Source organism: Microtus pennsylvanicus, chromosome 17, assembly GCF_037038515.1.
Source record: "Microtus pennsylvanicus isolate mMicPen1 chromosome 17, mMicPen1.hap1, whole genome shotgun sequence".
Lineage (NCBI taxonomy): Eukaryota > Metazoa > Chordata > Mammalia > Rodentia > Cricetidae > Microtus > Microtus pennsylvanicus.
Window position 1 is genome coordinate 4,824,825 of NC_134595.1, and position 21,298 is coordinate 4,846,122.

The following is a 21,298-nucleotide window of genomic DNA, read 5'->3' on the forward strand; positions in this document are numbered from 1 at the left end:
CCCACTACCCCAACTATCACCCCACACACACACACACACACACAACACACCACTTCAAGGTTCTATATCTTCCACATTAAAAACAAAAAAGCCTGTCCTGAAGTCCTTGTCCTTGTTGTGTGGCGCAGGAAGGCTAACTCTGGTGGCTGTGTGAAGGACATGCTATTGCACACAGTCTCTGAGGTGTCATTTGTGGATTAGCAAAGCTGCTAATTCTCAATTGCTTTTTTTGTAAAGGTCAGTGGTGGGGGGTTGTCCTAAGACTTGGTGGCCCCTGAGGCCTTGGCAGGAAGTGAGAGGTGGGAGATAATAAATTGTGGCTTCTTTTTGTTCTTTGGTTTGCTTGTCATGTGACTTTTGCAGTCTAGAGCAGAGGGCAGAGTTGTGGAAAGTAGTGAAAGAACATTTGTGTCAAGTGGAGGCAATCAAACAGCCTGCCAGTGAGTCCGATCACAGTGCGGTCCTTTGGACTGTTTTCAGCCTATCAGAGATGAGCCAGGCTGGAGAGAAGCATGCAGAAGCAGTGATCCAGCATCTCCCAGGTATGACCTATGAGACCCGGTTCACATACTACCTGAAGGTGAGAGTGGAGACTGAGCCTGACCTTCCTAGCAGAAGGCGCTCACTACCCAGAGGCTCTGTCAGAACTGTGCGGAGAGTTCATAAAGCCTTTTGCACCAAACTGGGCTTTGTCCATGCCTCTTCATAAATCTAGGGTTCTGAGCCATGATAGGACCCAAACATAGCAGAAACCACTAGTGGATTTCCCCAATAAGGATTTATCAGAAATGCTCACTTTTCATCTCTTCTGCTCTTTGTTGGTAGTAGTGTTTTTTCTTTTCTTTATTTTTCTTTCCTCCCTCCCTCCCTTCCTTCCTTCTTTCCTTCCTACCTTCCTTCCTGTGTGTACATGGGCATGCTCATAAAAGTCCAAGAACAACTTGCAGGAGCTGGTACTCTTCTCGCCCTATGTAAGGATGTTTTGCAGATCAAACTCAGGTTATCAAGTTTAAGACAAGTGTCTTTTCCTGCAGAGCCATCTTGTTAGTCTAAATGTTTTGTTTTAAAAAGAAAACCCTCCCCTTTCTCAAAATGTTTTTAAGACACAGAAAACCTTCATTTATTATCCTGTGGCTTTACCACAGAGGAAACAAACCCACAGGAGAAGTCAGGTGATTTATACAAGGTCAAGGTCACATAACCAGATAATTGCATAACCAAAGAGGTAGTTTGGTGTGGGAGGTCCTGCTTTTATTGGTTAATGAATAAAGAACTGATTTGAGCCTATGGCAAGGGCAGAACAGAACTAGGCGGGGAAAGCTAGGCTGAATGCTGGGAGGAAGAAGGGTGGAGTCAGGGAGATGCCATGAAGCCGCAGTTGGAGATAGATGTGCTGAAACTTTGGTGGTAGGCCACGACCTCGTGGTGATATACAGGTTACTAAGTATGGGTTAAACTAAGATGTAAAAGCTAGCCAATAAGAAGCTAGATCTAATGGGCCAAGCAGTGATTTAAATAATATGGTTTCTGTGTGATTATTTTGGGTCTAAGCTAGCCCGGCAGCCAGGAAGAACAAGCAGCCCTCCTGCAACAGTAGTTAGGGCCCTAATTCTCCTACCCTTTACATGTAATATGGTTTAAAAAGTGTCTGGGGTCTGTCACTCTTCCATAGGGTCAGAATTTCTAAGTTTTTAGGTCTGAACCAAGGAGTTCCAATCCTGACTAGACACTAAAATTGCTTGTGGAGTATAGCCAAATGACCCTCTATCTCAGTCCCTCCCAAAAAGATGGCCTGATTGTTCTAAGATAGGACAAGCCACGCTTTGAAAGCACCCAGGTCAGCCTAGCTGCACTAAAATGGTAGCCTTTCTTCTTCCTGTTCTCCCTTCTCCCCTTCTCTCTTTTCTGTCGTACAGGGGACAGAAGTTTGCAGTCTTTCACACACTATGCAAGCTGTCTACCACTGACTACATCTCCATACTTCTGATCATATTTGATGTCAGAAGTATTCTCACAAATAGCTTGGAATGTATGTCTACGCCATCATACCTGACAAAGCAGTGGTCTTCACAGAGTGATCTTTTGTTCCCCACATCAGCAGCATCTGGGAACTTGTTACAAATGCATGTTCTCAGGTCTCACTGTGTCTCTGTTATCAGAAACTCTGGAAGTGGGCTGAGAACCCAGTCACCTGTGTTTTATCAGGCCTACTCCTGACAATTCTGATGCCCACACAAGGTTATTCGGCCAAAAATTATTTCCAGGTGACATTGGTATTGTTGATTAAGACTAAATGTCATAAGCTACTATCCAAGGAGACTCCCTTCAAAAGCTAGCACTATGATTTCATTGCCCTACGCCACTGTCTGTAGTCATGTGAAGGGCAGAGGAAGCCCCGAGTGAAAGAAATTCGGTGTATTTTGACATGGACGTGACCATGTAGAGGATGCCAAGGCCTCATATCTATGGAACAATTTGTCCAAGCTGTTCTCTTTATGGGCCAGGCTCAAGAGGGCACAAAGCTATCCTAGGCAGTCTAAGAGAGTGTTTATGAAGGATTGGTGAGTGTAGGCAAAGACTAACAACTGCAGCCCCCTTGGGATGTTTACAGCCTGAGACTGCTACCTACAAAGACCTCTTGCAGAGATTAGCCAAGTCCTCCCGCTGAGCTGTTTACAGTGACTAGAGACTTTGCTGTGCACCTGTCTTTTCTTCATCCCTGTAGTTAGGGTCCCAGGGTCCAAACCTCTGTGGGATGCTGCAGTCATGCTAATTTACAAGACACAGCCCCAAATTTGAGAACCATTCATAATTGTGTCAAAATTACAGCCTTGGACATAGAATTACTCAGAGATTGACTAATTGGTCATTAGTCAAACTGAGTTTTGACAGACACTCAAACTCTGAGCTGAATCAGCCAATACGCCTCAACTTTCTCTGCCCAGGACAAGGGTATGTAAAACAGAGAACACGAGGGAGCAATAAAGAGAAGCATACATATGATCATAAAATGGGTAATTTTAGAAGAAAATCAGGGTTAGGGGGGGGGGGTCAGAAACCATCCTGGAAACCTTGAGAGACAGGGGAAGCTACAAGAAGAAAGTCCCACGAATATCACAACCCCAGCCACGCCTTTGCCTCACCTTGTAAATATCTTAATGTGGAGGGAAAGAGCCTTCATCTGTTCAGTTCCCAAGACTTTGACAAATAGCCTGGTCTAGGCCATTAACAAATCCAAGACAGATACAACTGTTGCAGCCTGATTGTCTAACACTCCTTCTCCACCAAAGAGAACCTAAAACTGTTAGTGTAATCCCCAGCCACCTCTGGGAAGAGGGAAGATGGGCAGGGAAGGAAGAAGGTGGGGCTGGCCATGGGTGAAGGAGTAGCTGGAGACTTAATAAGCACTGCACAGGGGTGTGGACATTGATCTATTTATAGTTTGGGGAGGTTTAATTGAAGGTTTGATTCATTAAAAAAAATTTTTTTGGGTTCTTGAGCATCACAACGAAATGTGCTTTGCCTCTCTGGATGAGCTATGCAAAGCCTATAAGTATATAAGCCATGTATACATTTAGCCTCTTAGCTTGTGGGCGGTTGACTTGAATTTGGGTCCTTTTGCCTCTGCCTTTCTCCAGAGTGTTGGGATTAGAAGCATGTGCCGCCATATCCAGGTTTAACACGTGTGATAAAGGTTGAGGAAACACTATTTACTTTGCTTTCATTTGCAACCATGGAATAATTTAAGGTGCAAGGAAAAAATGATTCTTTGGATGTGTACTCTGGGGAATCAGTCTACAGTCTGATTACAGCCATCAAGGCAAAGGACAGGAGAAGATGGTAGCATTGGAAAAGACTACATTGGGTGTCTTCACCAGGATCCTTGCAACAATTCCTGAACTGCAGAGGGAAATAAGAAGGGCATTGTTGGGGAATGAAAGCCTGGTGATTTTGTACAGTTTCTTACAATAGGGATTATTTGGTTATGGAGCCTGTATGTCCTCTCCAGATCAGCAAACCATCTAATAATCCCAAGAAGATTGTTTGGATAGACTGTGGAATTCATGACAGAATGGATTTCCCTGCTTTTTGCCATTGGTTTATGAAAGAGGCACATGTCTTTAGTTTCCTCATAAGGCTAAATCACGCCATTGAGTACCTGTCACTAGCGACCTCTTTAGCAGAGCGCTTCTTTCCTGTTTCCTTTAACTATACTGAATTCATCCCTCACTTCCAGTGAGAAGGAATTAGTGAGTAGCCTGCTCCATTCTACTGCATCCAAAAGTATTTTTATTGGAAGGTAAACCTACCTAAGTGTAGAAGAAAATGCATATTAGAAGTCAGAGATGATATTGAATCTTGTCAAATAGCATTGGGAAAAATTTCAGCATTGAAAGAAGCCTTTCACCTAGTTTCTCATCTGTTAAGGGAACTTGGAAATAAGAGCCCATATGTCTGCCGTGTGGGTCAAGAGATTTCCCATATGGAAAGCACATAGCATGGCGAGCTTTCATATATCTCTTCTCCTCTTTCCTTTAACGGAGTCAGACAATTTAAAGTGGTATATTCTTGTTAGTCTTTTTGAAAACACAAATATAAAAAGTAACCCAGGAAGAGTCATTCCTAAGGTCAACAGCACAAATGTATTAGCAGGTCTGTCAGACAATTCCGTTTGCATTCGAATTTGAAAGCCGCTACTGTAAAAGACGAAGCAGTCACGGAGGAGCCGGAAGCTGTGAGTGTGAGAGCAGCCATTGCTTCTAATTAATCTGAAATTTACAGAAAATTAGATGAGAAAGGCTTTTTGCTCAGGACTTTCTTTGGACAGCCAGCTTCCAAATAATGACACAGAGATTTCTTATTAATTATGAAAGCTTGGCCTTAGCTTAGGCTTGTCCTCAACTAGCTCATAACCTTAAACTAACCCATTTACGTTCATCTATGTTCTGCCACATGGCTCGTTACCTCTCCTCCTTACTGTACATCCGACTTCCCTGTATCTCACTGTTGAAATCTTCACCTCTCTGCTACCCAGAAGGCCCATTTATCCCCTCCTGCCCAATTACTGACCATTCGGATCTTTATTAACCAATCAGAAGGTACCTTAGCGGAGACACATCTTCACAGTGTACAGAAAGATTATTCCACGACAAGAATCATTATAGATGTTTCTCTTTTCACTCCCAGCTTCTACAGAATGATAAAGACAACACGAGGACCAGCAGGCTCCCTAAGGAGCTAGACTTCCTCAACATTGATGGTTGCACTACTTAGACAACAGTGTGGACACTGTGTGGGCCAGGGTTATGTTTGTGTACTGAAGCCCTGTTAGGATCATTCTTCTGATGCAGCCATTCTAGCTAGGAAAATATTCTATATGCATAAGGACAGAAGCCCCATTTGATAATTGTTTAATCAAAGTCAATGTTAGCATGTGGAAGCCTAATACCTCCGTAGAGTTGGAGTCTAGGATAAGTCTTGTCTATGGTTTTCCACCTACCCATTCTCCATTTGGATGAACTTGTTTCTTCTGCCATCTTCCTGGTGTTTATGATTTGCCTACTACCTCACTAGTGTTATACTGACCTATATCTACTATATATATATATACTGATCTATATCTACTATATATATCGTATATATTGACCTACATCTACTATATATATATATACCTATATATACTGATCTATATCTACTATATATACCTGTATATACTGACCGGTATCGGCTATATATATATATCTATACATAGTGACCTATATCTACTATATATCTGTATATACTGACCTATATCTACTATATATATACCTATATATACTGACTTGCACCTACCGCAGATCTCATCTACGGACCTGCACCTATCCCAGATCAGCTCTAGAAGCATGAGGGAGGGCAAACAATATCTAAATACCAAACTAGCCTGTGTATCCCAATGCAATCATTCAGTAGGTTAACTCTCTCAGGCTTCTAATGCAGTAAATAGAGAACTTTCTCCATGCGCTGTTTATAAAGCACCACTACCCGAATGAGAGCCCCTTGGAGTTCCTCCTTTCTAGAAAGCACTCCCGTTTCCCCCTCATCCACCCTTTTCCAAAGCTCTCTCATGGGACCCCTTCTCTAGCATAGTCATTCTGGCCTTGAGTGTGAGCTGAGCCCCGCCCCAATAAGCTTTCCTGGCGACACAAACAAACTAAACAAATCTCTGTTCCACCTGGAAAGGTCTATTCCACTTGTCAAACTGCTTGCCTGGCATTTGTATGACTCAGTTCTAAACTGTACCCAAAGCTGCTCTAAGTAAGATCATGTTCACAGACCCAGCTCATCCACTCAGGAACAAAAGGTCAAACGAGCCCTCAATTGTACAGCTTACACATCTGTCCACTTTAGTTTGGAATTTAGTTCCTAATGTGGCATGTTGTTGGCCTCTGTGCAAAACTAAATTTCACATATGCACAAATTTTACAATAACAAAGACAAGGGTTTTTTTTTCCAAATAGTTCCAGGAAGTGTTTTCTATGTTTGAGGGCCACCTCATGGTTCCTCTGTTTCATGATCCTCTCTGGAGGAAGTCCCACTCATCCCATAATAATGGCACATGTCATGGAAAATATCAATCAAAATTTCATTGTCTCCTGGTGTAGTGTGTACCTGCTTGAAAGATAAACTGATGAACAGTAGCTACTACAGAAGACTGAGAAGCCATGTACTTCTCAGCCTTGAAAACCCATGTAGCCTCTTGGGCATTCTGATGACTTTTATTTCCTTTAAAGAGGTGATATCTTCTATACAGTATTCAAGGGCAGAACTCTCTTTAAATGAGATTGGCTAAACTAGAATAGAGTAGATCTAGACTAACGTTTTAGGTTTACTCCGATTGCTGTGTTAAAACTCTATGACTGAAAGGCAAGTTGGGAAGGCAAGAGTTTATTTGGCTTATGATACCACATCACTGTTCATCATGGAAGAAAGTCAGGAAAGGAACTCAAACAGGGCAAGAAGCTGGAGGCAGGAGCTGATGCAGAGGCCATGGAGGGTGTTGCTTCCTGGCTTACTCCTCATGGCTTGCTCAGAATGCTTTCTCATAGAACCCAGGACCACCAGCCCAGGGATGGCACTACCCACTGTGGGCTGGGCCCTTCTACATCAATCGCTAACTAAGAAAATGCCCTACAGTCTTGCTTACAGCCTGATGATCTTTTGGAGGCATTTTCTTAACCATTGAGCCATCTCTCCAGCCTACGGTGGTATTTTCTTAATTGAGGTTCCCTCTTCTGAGATGACTTTAGCATGTATCAAGTTGACATAAAACTAGCCAGTACAAACAGAATATGTTTTAAACCATCATGTGGTTTGAAGATATATAGCTCACCATCAAGAAGATTAAAGCCAGAATGCTGTCTTTGGGTAGTTTTTACAGCAGGAGGCAGACAGCAAGCAGAGTAAACATTTTCCTCTCCTTGCAGCACTTCTGTGTCTGCAAATCTTGGTCTGGTCACAGCACTGGAAGCAATTGAAGAATCAGGGGTGGGTAAGAACACTGTCACTCCCTGAATGGCGCGGCTTAAGTTAAAAAGCAGTCTCCATTGCTTGGAGGTCTTGAAAGAAAAAAATGCTTCATTTTCTGGTTTTGTTTGCTTGTTTTCCTATTTAGAACATTGGTCACACAAACCCATCTTAACCAAAGTCCACTATGTGATGCCACATAGGAGGGGCACACGCAGGGGACTTTCCTATTATTAGTGTGTGCAGACAGCAGCTCTGCCGGGACAGAAGCCAGTAAGGAAGACATGGCCAACACATCTGTGAGATTTTCTTAGGAATCTGATATTTGATTCCCCAGTCCTGCCACACCCGAAGCCCCCCAGGTTCACCACAGGTTAAGAATTTATTAACACACTGCCTCTTCATTGCATTTTCCCTTCTGAGTCACAAAGGGATAGAGTTTGTGCAGTTCGAGTCCAGATGGTCAGGTCAGTCTTCGTACCTTTCTGAGCTCCTCATCACTGGCTACTTGAGTGACTAATACAATTGATTAATTTATAGGACTGATTTGACAGCCACGGACAGGCCTGGAGTACCGAGCAAGCTTTGCTATTCACCCTGGCTCATTTGTAAATGATTATGACGTATTTCCTAGGCCTCCTGTATTTTCCAGGTATCGGCGCATCCACAAACTGCCAAGATTTAACATTCTGTGGGAGAGAATCAATGTCGGAATCAGAGACTAAAGCAGTCTCAAGCCTTATGGAAAGCAGAAAAGGACACCCTGTGCTTCCTGACCATGCAGTCTTATGGGCAGCTTACTCTCATACCATATGGCTACACCAAAAATAAACCAAGTAACTACGGAGAACTAGTGAGTCCTGAGTGCCAAAGGCTCTAGAGAAATCTCCGCAGGGCCACAGCCTTCCGGCCTCTGATTTTGGTTTCCAAGAGATTTTGGCTCCATTCTCCATTCCCTGCACCATCCTTATTTTCTTTTTCCTGCTTTTTAATACTGTGCCAGATGCCTGCCGGCAAGACTCTAGGTTAAATGCTGCTTTACCTGCACTAATTAACTACCTGTTTCAGGAAGTGTCAGGTTGGGAGACATCTTAGGTGTTTGGCTATAATCTAAATGAGATGATTATGGTAATAATCTGCAGGGATGCGCTCTCCTTTCTGATGGTCCCTCGAAGCTCCATCCAGCGATTACAGCTTGTGAACCATGCTTTCAAAACTTGCCAGCTGTTGGTGCTCTCTTTTCCACTGAGCACAATGCAGTGTTTTCTTCTAGACTCTTCTGGAAGCATTTGCCCGGGAATATTTCTAAGAGGAAGTGCCAATGAAATGCAAGTCAGAGCCAGGAGCTTGTGCTTTGTTTTCCCAGGTCCTTCTCTGAAGCCCTGCTTACTCAAGGTCTGCTGGGCAGGCTTGCTGCAGAGAACTGGGCTCTTCGCCCTTTGCTGAGTCTGAGGCTCACAGTCACAAGTCAAAGGGGGACCAAATGCAGAATTGCTGTAATATTTACTATATTTTAGCTGAGTTTTTTCTATTTTAATTCTGGTAAAAATACTTAGCATAAATTTGCAGTGGCAACCATTTTTAGGTGTGAGTTCAGAATCTTCAACATTGTGTACCAACCCCATGACTGTCTTATTGTGTATCCCCCATTTTCCCGTATGCCCTACTGTGGCAAGCACCATTTTCTCTCCACACCTATGAGTATGAGTCATCCAGAAGCCTCACATCAACAGAGCAGTACAGGATTTGTCTTTTTAGGACTAAGTTATTCACGTTAGCGCAATATCCTCAGTGTAAATCTCCTGTAGGGGTAAGTCACAATTTCCTTTCTTGTTCTTTTGGCTGTGAGCCTTTAATGGCCAAGCTGTCTCTTCGGATTAGAATTTTCTTCCTTTTTAAGAGCAGGCAATATTCCCAAGTATGCATATACCATGCCTTGTTTGTCACCGGGCAGTGGCACTGGGTCTAGCCTATTCTCCTATCTAATGCTGCCAAGAACAAGGCTGTGCAGGTTTCCCTCCAAGACTCCACTTCACTTCTCTTAGACACATCTAGAAGCATAGTTTCAGGCTTATATGATAATTCTAGTTTTGATTTCTTTTTTATTTCATTTACTAATTTCCATTTCTATTGTTCCATCTAAAATATCTACCTACAGTGCACAATCTCACATCTCATCAAAGTCTTGTCAATGTTTATTATCATTATTTTTTTAAAAAAATCTTTTAAAAAGAAGACCCTCATCCATGAACAGATAATAGGGTAGACGGGAGCAAGTGCTACCCTATCACAGAGGCCGAGCAACCTCTTGGTTAGTTTATGTCTCTTGTCCTTTCCCCACTGGAGTGTGACCCATAGAGTACAGGCCAAGGCTACAGGATAACCCACTAGAGAACCTTTGCTGAAGGGAGTCCCAGAAGTCAAAAATACCCAGCAATACATTTTTTCCTTCCACAAAATTCCACAAAAATTTATATTTTGTGATCATTTTCAAAAATGTAAGAGTAACTAACATTTGCTTGAATTATTACAATTTACAAAGGGATTTTAAAGGCATTATCTTTTTCTTTTATTGAGCTCTACATTTTTCTCTGCTCCCCTCCCTGCCTCTCCCTTACCCCCTTAAACCCTCCTCCAAGGTCCCCATGCTCCCAATTTACTCAGGAGATCTTGTCTTTTTCTAATTCCCATGTAGATTAGATCTATATATGTCTCTCTTGGTGTCCTCACTGTTGTCTAAGTTCTCTGGGATTGAACTTTGTAGGCTGGCCTTCTTTGCTTTATGTTTAAAACCACCTATGAGTGAATACATATGATAATTGTCTTTCTGTGTCTGGATTACCTCACTCAAACTAATGTTTTCTAGTTCCATCCATTTTCCTGCAAAATTCAAGCTGTCATTATTTTTTTCTGCTGTGTAGTACTCCATTGTGTAAATGTACCACATTTTCCTTATCCATTCTTCTGTTGAGGGGCATTTAGGTTGTTTCCAGTTTCTGGCTATGACAGATAATGCTGCTATGAACACAGTTGAGCACATGTCCTTGTGGCAAGATTGAGCATCCTTTGGATATACACCCAAAAGTGGTATTACTGGGTCTTCAGGAAGGTTGTTTCCTAATTTTCTGAGAAATCGCCATACAGACGTCCAAAGGGGTTGTACCAGCTTGCATTCCCACCAGCAATGCAGAAGTTTACCCTTTTCCCCACAACCTCTCCAGCATAAGTTGTCATCAGTGTTTTTGATCTTGGCCATTCTTACAGGTGTAAGATGGAATCTCAGAGTTGTTTTGATTTGCATTTCTATGATGACTAAGAATGTTGAACATTTTCTTAAGTGTCTTTTAGCCATTTTAGATTCCTTTGTTGAGAAATCTCTGGTTAGGTCTGCACTCCATTTTTTTTTAAATTGGATTATGTGTTCTTTTGGTGACCATTTTCTTGAGTTCTTTGTATGTTTTGGCGATCAGACCTCTGTCTGGTGTGGGGTTAGTGAAGATCTTTTCCCATTCTGTAGGCTGTTGTTTTATCTTGTTGACCATGTCCTTTGCTTTACAGAAGCTTTTCAGTTTCAGGAGGTCCCATTTATTAATGGTTTCTCTCAGTGTCTGTGCTGCTGGGGTTATATATAGGAAGTGGTCTCTTGTGCCAATGCATTCAAGTGTACTTTCTCTTCTATGAGGTTCAGTGTGGCTGGCTTTATGTTGAGGTCTTTCATCCATTTGGACTTGAGCTTTGTGCATGGTGATAGATATGGGTCTATTTTTGTTCTTCTAACATGTTGATATCCAGTTATTCCAGTACCATTTATTAAATATGCTTTCTTTTTCCCATTCGATATTTTTTTGCTTCTTTGTCAAAAATCAGGTGTTCAAAGGAGTGTGAATTAATATCTGGGTCTTCTATTCAGTTCCATTGGTCCTTACGTCTGTTCTTATGCCAATACCAGGCTGTTTTCAGTTCTGTAGCTCTGTAGTAGTGTTTGACGTCAGGGATTGTGGTGCCTCCAGAAGTTCTTTTATTGTACAGAATTATTTTGTCTATCCTGGGTTTTTTCTTTTCTATATGAAGTTGATTATTGTTCTTTCAAGGGCTATGAAGAATTTGGCTGGGGTTTTGATGGGCATTGCATTGAATCTGTCTCATTTGACTCTTATGAGGACATAATGAACTCACTTTGGGAATAGACAGAGAGTCTGAGGCAGGTACATTCCCAAAATCCCTCCAGGGAGAACATGGTGGAGTCTAGGTTGGTCCTAGACTTGTAGCCTGCATGCCCAAAGACTTGTACCATACCCCACGAAGCCCCTCTCTGCTTAGAATGAATTTTTAACTTTTTGAAGCCGTTAATCAACTTAGATTTCCAGTCAACCATGTGCTCTTTCATCCTCAATTATAATCCCTGGCATTTTTTTCTCTTGATAGAGAAATTAGCAGAAATGTGTTAGTTATCAAGGCCAGAACTAGGCTCATTCCTCAGCTTCTGTGATAGTCGTTATAGATTTCTTCTCTCAGAGAGAACTGAAGCAAAGCCAGCTGACTCTCCAGAAACATTGTAGACCTTCAGTGAGAAGGTGTCTCCCACCAACAGAAAGGCCTTCATGGAAGATATCATCTTTCAATATAATAATACCTCAATAGTTTTTCATGGGAATGTCATTCCTTTTGGCTCAGGAATCGAGATATTACATGATCTGTATTCAAAAGTCAGAGGATGTCTTGTAGATTGCCCTTTTTGTTAGAGCCCTGTGGCCACAGGTTAGCAAGGGTATGTGGGAGATGCTTCGATCAGTAGCATAGGAACTGCTGGGAAGTGATTCTAAGACGAAAATCTTGGGAAGTCATTGGTTCACACACAGAAACAAGGAAAGTTTTCTGTGTCCTTTGCAGCCTTGGGTGCAGAAGAATAAGCATAAGCATTCATCTTCAAACGTTTTGATAGGAAGTATGAAAATTTTGCACAATGTGTCGACCTTATTAAATCTTGGTAGTGTCCTTGGGTTCCTGGGCTGAAGCTGTAACACTGTGCACAACTGCGCTGAACCAAGCCCCTTGCTCCAAGGAGATTTCCATTCTAGAGCTATTGTACAGCGACTCTGTATTTACAAAACCAAAGCTTTTCAGAGCCATGGTAAATATTAAATTGCATGCAGGCAACTTGACAGCCTCTGTGTAGAAGAAACAGGAATATATATATATATATATATATATATATATATATATATATATATATATCTGAACTGCTCTTGAAATTAGAGCACCTCTCAGAATTGTAATGTTTTACATCCTGGAACTATGTACATCTAAACCCTTTCATAATAACCTCTATACTCCATCTCAAGCTTTTCTTCCTGCATATATCAGGGCCTTTATAATCAAACCATTTGTACATCTGCCTATACCTATATCCTTACAGGGCAGCGGAAGAGCCTTGAGCAGGCTAGAAGGCTTTAGCAGTATGTCATTTTCCACTGGAAAGGTGGCTTTCTCCTTTTTCCTAGGAAGCACCTTCAGGTACAGAAGATGGGCAGAAACATGACCGCTCTTTCAGCCCCTCAGTGACGTTCAGAAGAAAAGACTACTCTGGCGCTCTACTCTGAGACGAAGTAAATCTAAGGAGGACTGGGCCTCGTGGCACCAATTCTAACACTCAGAGGCAGGGGGATCTCTGTGAGTTCAAGGCAAACTTGGCTTATATATCAAGTCCAGGCCAACTAGTGCTACACAGTATGACCCTATCTCAAAGATGTATTAAACATGAAGGGGCCCTGCAGACTCAAAGCTCAGGGTCTCCATGGCACAGGACAACACAGGATATCCAAGAGGAGCCATAGTGAGGGCCCAGCAGAAGCCAGAGGCCTCGAAGCAGACCAATGACTCTTTGTAATGAACACTCAAGTAAAGATATATGGGTATAAGGGTGTAGCACATGATCCAATGTGTCACACTAAAGCTTCCATAATAAGATTTTTCTTCTTTTCTCTTAGATTTTATTTTATTTTTGGGGGGAGGTTGCAAGGACAGAGGGTAGATATGAAAAGACAGGGAGACAAATGGGATCAAGATGCATGATGTAAAAAACATAAAGAATAAATAAAAAGAAAGTTTAAAAATAAAAACAAACAAACAAAAATAAAACAAAATTAAATAAAACAACAAAAAGAAATCTGTGGAATTTCTATTTTGCCTTCTCAGAAAAAACCAAATCTATGTATAAGCTGAGAATCACAATTATGTTTTTCTACTTCTTCATAGTAATTAATAACGGGGAAAAAATACCCTAAGGTTCTTTCATCAACAAAGAAGGGGAAATGAGTTTGCTATCCTATAGCTAAAATTTGAAAAGAATGAACTACAAAGAATGGACTAAGTAAAGGCTGGCCATAAAATAGTTGCTTGGGGTGAGCTTCAGAAACAAAAATAAACCAAATCGAGGAATAATTTGGATTAAAAAATGTGGCCTAAGGCTGATTCATGTGATTCACGTGACCTTCTCAGACCAGCTGGTGTGGAATTTCATCCAGGGAAGGAAGGACCGGCACATGAGAACCAAAAATGATTAGGAACAACTTATTTCTTTGCTAGGTGATTTTCACCAGTGAGTATGGTTGGCAAGTCACATCCCCAAGTCTGTTCTTTTCTTCAGGGATGACACACGGCAGCTCCCTGAGTCTTGTCCCCAGCCCTCCCCATTTTCTTAGCAGGACTTTTCCTCTTTCTGCCTCCTGCTTCCTCTTCAGCGTCCTCTTCCCGGTGCAAATGATGGGATTGCTTTATCCTGCGCTTTATGGTCTGTAGTAAGAGCTGCGGGCCTCTTTCCACAGCCCAGCTCCTGGCCGCCTGGCTAGCTTATACCCCGAAATAACAACACACAAACTGTATTAATTTAAACACTGCCTGGCCCATTTCTATTAATGTGTGTAACGCCGAGGTGAGGTGCGCTTACCAGGAAGATTCTAGCCTACGTCCATCCTGGGTCAGAGCTTCATCGCATCTGCTTCAGAGAGGGGAGCATGGTGTCTGAGCTCACTTCCTCTTCCTCCCAGCATTCTGTTCTGTTTACTCCACCCACCTATGTTCTAACCTATCAGGGCCAAGCAGTTTCTTTATTAATTAACCAATGACCTTCCTTCATCAGTTGTCAGCTTTTTCGGCCCCTTTCTCCACTTGGGGCAATACAAACCCAGGAACTGAGAGACTCAGAATTGTTTTTGAGTTAAAAGAGAAAGAACTGGTGATTGAGCAGATATAGATGAATTCCCAGCAGTGAGTGGAGAGAAGTAAGAAGCTGGCAAATGTATTCAAGTGTGTGCATGTGTGTTTGGTGTGTGTGTGTGCATGTGTGAGTATGTGCGTGTGTGTGTGTGTGCGCGTGTGTGTGTAGGTGTGTATGTGTGTGTGTATGCATGAATCACATGCAGAAAGTCCCAAATACCTAAAAGATGCTGCCTCTGACCTCACTACCATGATTTGCTGCCTGCTTAATTCTTTGGAATTTCTCTGGGTTTCTCTCACCTCTACCCAAGCACCTATCTCTTGCACCCAGAAGTGAATTACAAAAAGGAAAGGAGAAAAAGCCATATAAAACTAGGCCATTACTAGCCGAGAGTGTCAGGAGACCTGATAATGGCTATCTGGGACCAGCAGCTGAAAATCACAGTGCTGGCAGGAAGAACAAGAGGTTTGGGGACTGTGTAGGATCTAAGGAGAAGCTGTAGGATTAGTACATGGGTTATCATGTTAGGATGTCTGGAATCAGAAACACTTGGAAGGTCTGTCAACAGACAATTTTGAATAGATTTTCGGGAGAGCAGTAAATACAGTACTTAGCAGAAGTCCAGCAAGTGTTGGGCTTTAATAGTGATGGATCTCAGGAAAGAATCTACAGAAAGGAAGGCTGAGACCTAGAAGATCTTCTAGTTCTGGGAGATTTCTTGTAGAATCAGGAGACATGGAAGTAGAGGGGTGTATAAATTATCTGTAAGAAAAAAAATAAAGAGTAGAAACGGTAAGAGGCTATGAAGAAAGGGCTGTGGAAGAGACATAGCAGGAAGAAAGCGAACCCCGAAGGGGGAATCAGGAAAAGACAATGGATGGAAAAAGATGATTTGAGAAAGTGCCTCTAAGTCAGGTCAATAGGTGGAGACTCCATGTGGAGGGAACACCCTGAAGAAAGAGAGGGACATTGAGGGACATAGTGTATATCCAAGGAACAGTGAGGAAGCTTGCGTTTGACTACAATGTAGGGAAAGTGTGGAGGATTCAGTATTGGGAAGGTAGTTTAGGAACACATTGTGGAGGATCCCAAAGTCTAAGCTATGCAGTCTTTGTTAAATTCAGTGGGCAATGAGAAGACACGGAAAGCTTTTCAGCAGGTTCATGAACATAGATTTATGCATTTGGAAGCTGTGTGAGACCAGTTGGGATAGAGCCTTGTGGGAGGAAGGGAAGTGTGTTAGAAGACACAACAGACCATTTCTGAGGTAAGGAGTCTGACAAGGAGTAATAGCAATGAAAATCCACGTTGGTGACTTTGAGGGGGGAAAAAGAAGCTAAAGATATCTACAGACTTTTACATGCGTGTTGTAGTAATATGCAAGACCAGAAATAGCAACAGCCTCATTGGTGGAAGACGTAATGAAAAGGAATGTAGGTGTGGTTAGTATGGGGTGCCAACAGGCTACCTAGACACAAATGCCCAATGGGGGGTTAGAGAGAAAGTCTAAAACCTCAGGGATAGATCTGTACAAAACATAAAACCCTTGGATCGTCGGGTTTATTTTTAAAACCAGCTCTCTCGGCATTTCCCACCTACAGATTCAAGTTGGACAGAAGGCGGCAAATGCATTGAAAGCAAAGTGTGGAACCAATTATAGAGTTGGATCAAGTGCAGATATTTTATGTAAGAATACTTTTTTGTCTCTTTAATGGGATCTAAGGCACAGAAGAAATCAATGAAGTTATGATGGTGAGATGGGCCGGGGAGCAGGAGTTTCTGTGACCCACTGAGAGCTAGAAGAATCAAAATGGCCGAGGATAAAAGGCAGTCTGTGTGATTCAATATTGTACTCTCTAGGGATAAGGTATGAGGGCAAAGGAAAAACAACGACGCGTTGGCTCAAACCAGAACTTTCCCTGGCTTGAGTTAAAAAGAGCTGGCAAGTTGGAAGGCACAGGAGTTAACAGGAAGGGCATTGTCCTTTCAGCCTTGGTCAGTTGATTACAGTCCCAAAGGAGCCACCTGCCAGGAAGGCAGAGCGGGGAAGGCTGGGGAAACAGTCAGAAGAAAGAGGTCAGCTGAAGGAAGATGCAGTGTTTACCCACACTACCCAGGAGGCCCTGGGGCCCACCTACCTAGTACTGGTGTCATAAATTTCCTGTGATTCATTTGGTTTTTTGGTTTTTCAGTTTTCCTTTTTCTTTTTATATTCTTCTGTGAGAATTAGACCATTTGTTCTTGCCTTGCAATTCGAGGCTGCCTCATTTTTTAAATTTTTTATTTTTTTTTAATCAATTGAGAAACCTTTAACTAAGTCTCTGCTGCTTTGTTCCAGGCAGAAGGAAGAAGGGACCAAATAAAATACAGGCTGCTTACTAAGGACAGAGGGTCTTAACCAGGGACAGCTCCTTCATATCCCCTGGCGTGGCTATGGAACCCCACCTTCCAAAGTCTCATTTCGATGCTATGTCAGGATCCTACAAAGACTGGACTCGAGACATGGGATCCCCTTCAAATACACGGTTGAGCTGAGGGTCAACGCTACCCATGGTTTTCTTTCTGCCTGAAGCCCGACGCCAGCCCACTTGTGAGGAAACCATGGAAGCTCTGCTTTCACTCCTTGATGGTGAGTATGAGAATTACTGGTCGCCAGCAGCGCCGGGAAAGACAGCCACAAAGTAGGTGCTGACCATGCTGCACTTCTTCGCATCTGCCTCCTGCCTTGGCCTGCTTAGCCGTAGTGACGGGAGTATGGTGGAGGTGAAGGAATGTGCTGTTGTTCAGAGGCCAAGCCACGAGCTTAAAAATACTCTCTATTCTAATAAAGAGTCATGTTAGCATTTTAAACATTTGTTTTGCTGGTAATTAATTTTTATTGCTCTAGAAGAATATTGTACTACTTAGCTATTACAACTCGAAAGCTATAAAGTAAGCCCTTTTAGAACTCAGTGGTGCGTGTTCCTGTAGACCTGTGAGAAAATTCTGCTGAGCTGGCGGTACTCACCCGTGCGTTGGAGCTAAGTGGCAGGCAGCTGGTTGAGCAGGCTCAGTCTAAACCTGCATGAGGGGCCATATTCATGCTCTCTGTGCCCTTTTTCAGCAGGTTTGACCTGACCTGCAGGAGGGGATCTGGCCCCAGCCTCCAGACACTCTTCAAACCTCTGACTATATCACACTTGTTAACACCCCATTTGTGCTGGCTCCTTCCTTATGTCAACTTGACACAAGGTAGGGTCATCTGAGAAGATGGAACCCTAATCAAGAAAATGCCTCGGTATGATTGATTGGCCTGTAGGCAAGTCTGTAGGGTGTTTTCTGGATTGACGATTGAGGTGGGATGCTGTCCTGGGGCAGGTGGTCCTAAAAGGGGTGTTTAGGAAAGCAAAGTGAGCAAGCCAGGAGAATCAAGGCAGTCAACAGCGCTCCTTCTAGTCTCTACTCTAGTTCTTCTCTCCAGATTCCTGCCCTGAGTTCCTGCTCTGACTTCCTTTGGTGATGGACAGTGACCTTTCCCTTCCCAAGTTCTTTTGGCCACATGTTTTATCACAGCAACAGAAACCTAAGCAAGACACCATCAAATAAAGGAAGTGTCTGAGCGAGAATCGAAGGGCCGGTCAAAGGGCAATGCAAGTACATGTGAAAGACCAGGCTCTTCATTACAATCCCTCTGTTTGGTGTTGGGTGTCATAGCCTTGAGCTTCACTCTCTAACTTTGTATATGAGACACCTCAGCAGGGATGTGTTCAACTCTGATTCTTCCAAGTCTGTGTTTTGTGCAGAAGAATCCCACTGCGCTTGGAATCTGATTAGAAACCAGCTGACCAAGGTCTGTGCTCTACTTATTATTTTGGATTTATGATCCTAATATTCACTAAGGAAAGGAAGTACAAAGGAGTTCCTTGGGTGTGCTATTAGTCGCTACCATCTCAATTCTTTAGAAATTTGCTTGTGTCTTTGATCCTTTTTATTCATGGGTTAGTAGCAGCATCTAGAAAATAGCTTATATAATTTGTAGAGTTGCTGCTAGCTTGAAATATTTGTGTGACTGCTCTGTTTATTTGTTAATCATTATTTTTTATTATTTTAGCATCTCCTAGGTAAGTTTAGAATGGCTACGAGTTCACAGGCATGGTGCACATGTACTTGGTTTTATATTACAGTGAGTGAAATCCAAACAGCAGCCTTGAGTAATTAGAACAGACACACTGTCTCATCCAGGGCAAATCCCAGCTTAGTGGAAGCTGTATAGCAAGAACATAAAGAAATAAGCTAAGTATTCCACGTGCTATGAAGGAACAGGGTGGAAACGGGAAGAACTGACTTGTGTGTTTGCGGCTATGTAGGCACTTAACTGCACTCTCTCGCCTATTAAATTCCAAGTGCTTTTTAGGCAGCCACCGAGACTGTCATTTCCTATGTATCTCCATGTGACACCTTGAAATGGTGCTAAGCATTTGACAGACTTTGAACAAATGCAGCTGTGACTGGCTGACAGGATGTCCCTAGTGTTCAGTCACCCGTTTCCAAATTTCCTTGTTGGCCACAGTCACAATACACTTCCTGGTTGTAACCCTCTCATGGTCCTTCTTTGTCCTCTTTGTTTCCCCGTGGTCTCCTAATGTGCGGCTGATAAGGGTCAGAACGGAAATGTCAGGGGCGATGGTGTTGCATGAATCAGGGACCAGAGATTTCCATAAAAATGCCAACTCCACAATTGTGGCATTGTTGGGGGGAACCAGTTAGTTCTCATCAGTGGTCAGCCTAGAAAAGAAGAAAGCTGGTGTGACCCACTCAATGCCACATTCCAGAGGCAGCCATGCTTATAATCTCAGGTCACTGCTGCCCATGTGCCCAAGTGTCAGTTCCCGGGACTTTAAAAATAGAATGATTTGGATGTCTGCATACTATAGGATCCCTTGCGGAGAAAATTGATATGCTATCTAAGAGGGAAGCCTGGGGGCCATAACCCGTTTTTTGCTTCTCCTTACAGCTTTTTCACTTCTTGTGAAGAAATCCTAATGGATAAGGTTGGAAAGATATTGAAGGTTCTTCTTGAAGGTGTTTTCAGACTCCTGTTTCTAAAATGGTCACTGAGAGATCTAAGCCATGGTTCAGTGCCTATAAGCTACAATCTTTTCTGAGACTGGGTTTTAATTTTGACCCCACATTAAAATGAAATTATTTTGTTATTTTCATGGATGTTAGAGGCTATGAAATTCCTGGGTCAAAGTCAAGGCTTTTTTTTCCCCTCACAGCACATCAGTGAACACAAACACGGGCATATTTACAGCCACGCCCTACACTCTAATCTCGATGGGACGATGCAGTGAAGCCCAGTGCCATATACAGAGAGATTCGCTCTGGAAGAGACACACAGCTTGGGTCCGAGCAGCCAGTGCGTCTGATCTCCATCTCACAGATACTTCCACATCACATTAACGCTGGGTCGCTTGCTTGCTGCAGACAGACAACGGGTAAGGAGTGGTCTTCCCAGCTCTCCTAGCATCATCAACAGGATGTCAGAAAAAAGAGGTCAGTAAGGGACTGCCTCCCGAGGGGCTTCATGTATCAGATGGAATCACAGGAAACTGCAGCTTTCAAAGGTTTTAAATACTTCAGCACTGGTAACTTAATACAGTTCAATTTAATACCATGCCCATGCTAATAAAACAATTTCCTTAATGCTTTCTCTCCTCTCTCTCTCTCTCTCTCTCTCTCTCTCTCTCTCTCTCTCTCTCTCTCTCTCTTCTCTCTATCTCTCTCAAACATTTGACTATTCTGCATTTCCTGTTTCCATTTCTTCCCACAAAACTGTCAGGAAGAAAGGTTCACATTTATTGAATTAGTAAATATTTTTACTATTAGTAAAATTTTAATATTAGTAAAATTTTGAAGTGATTGGTATTGTGTGAAGATAATAGCCACGTACATAGTTTTCTGCCTTTCTGTTATTGAGATTGTGTGATATTTTCTTACTATTCTGAAAAGGGAATTTTATTTCTAAGGGTTAATTCATTCAAAATAATGTAAATAAGTAAAGAAATCTTTAGTAGTAGAGTGTTCATCCCCATCTTGTCAACATGTTTTTTTCCCAGAGAATCCTTCCTCCCAACGAGGATTTCTATTTGTCTCCTTTCTTTTATTACTGTTTTTTTATCCACTAATCATCTTCATCCTCCTTCTCTCCCTCTCAAATTATCCTTCTCAACATGTTCCCTCCTACTACCAAGCTATTTCCTTTAAACTCTATTTGTTTATGGCGCACTGAATTTAACTAGGGTTGCTTGCAGGAGCGTGGATAGGATGGTCATTTACTGAAGAATGGGCAACTCGTCAGCAGTTACACCACTGAAGAAAAACAACACCTTCTTCTCCCAGCAACTGGTAGCCACGAATAGTTCCCCAGGCGATATCATCAGCCCCTCCACCACAGCTCTGACAAGCTCATGAGTGGGAGGCCACGTCGTGTCTAGAAGCCGTTGTTGTAGCCCTCTCCTCCATCCTCCAGTCTAGAAGCCGTTGTTGTAGCCCTCTCCTCTGTCCTCCAGTCTAGGAGTCGTTGTTGTAGCCCTCTCC

General features: G+C 42.6%; 1 protein-coding gene across 1 annotated transcript; it reads left to right on the plus strand.

Moving 5' to 3' along the window:
• Nucleotides 1–425: 425 nt before the first annotated feature.
• On the plus strand, nucleotides 426–20,052 carry Cpo (carboxypeptidase O). The gene is given in 13 exon segments (XM_075952103.1): nucleotides 426–580; nucleotides 4,010–4,111; nucleotides 5,188–5,280; nucleotides 6,525–6,604; nucleotides 6,606–6,640; nucleotides 8,156–8,258; nucleotides 8,260–8,356; nucleotides 16,321–16,405; nucleotides 17,184–17,219; nucleotides 17,222–17,280; nucleotides 17,282–17,400; nucleotides 19,713–19,749; nucleotides 19,978–20,052. Coding segments are annotated over 13 exon segments (1,011 nt in total). The 5' UTR covers nucleotides 426–490.
• The last annotated feature ends 1,246 nt before the right edge of the window (nucleotides 20,053–21,298 follow it).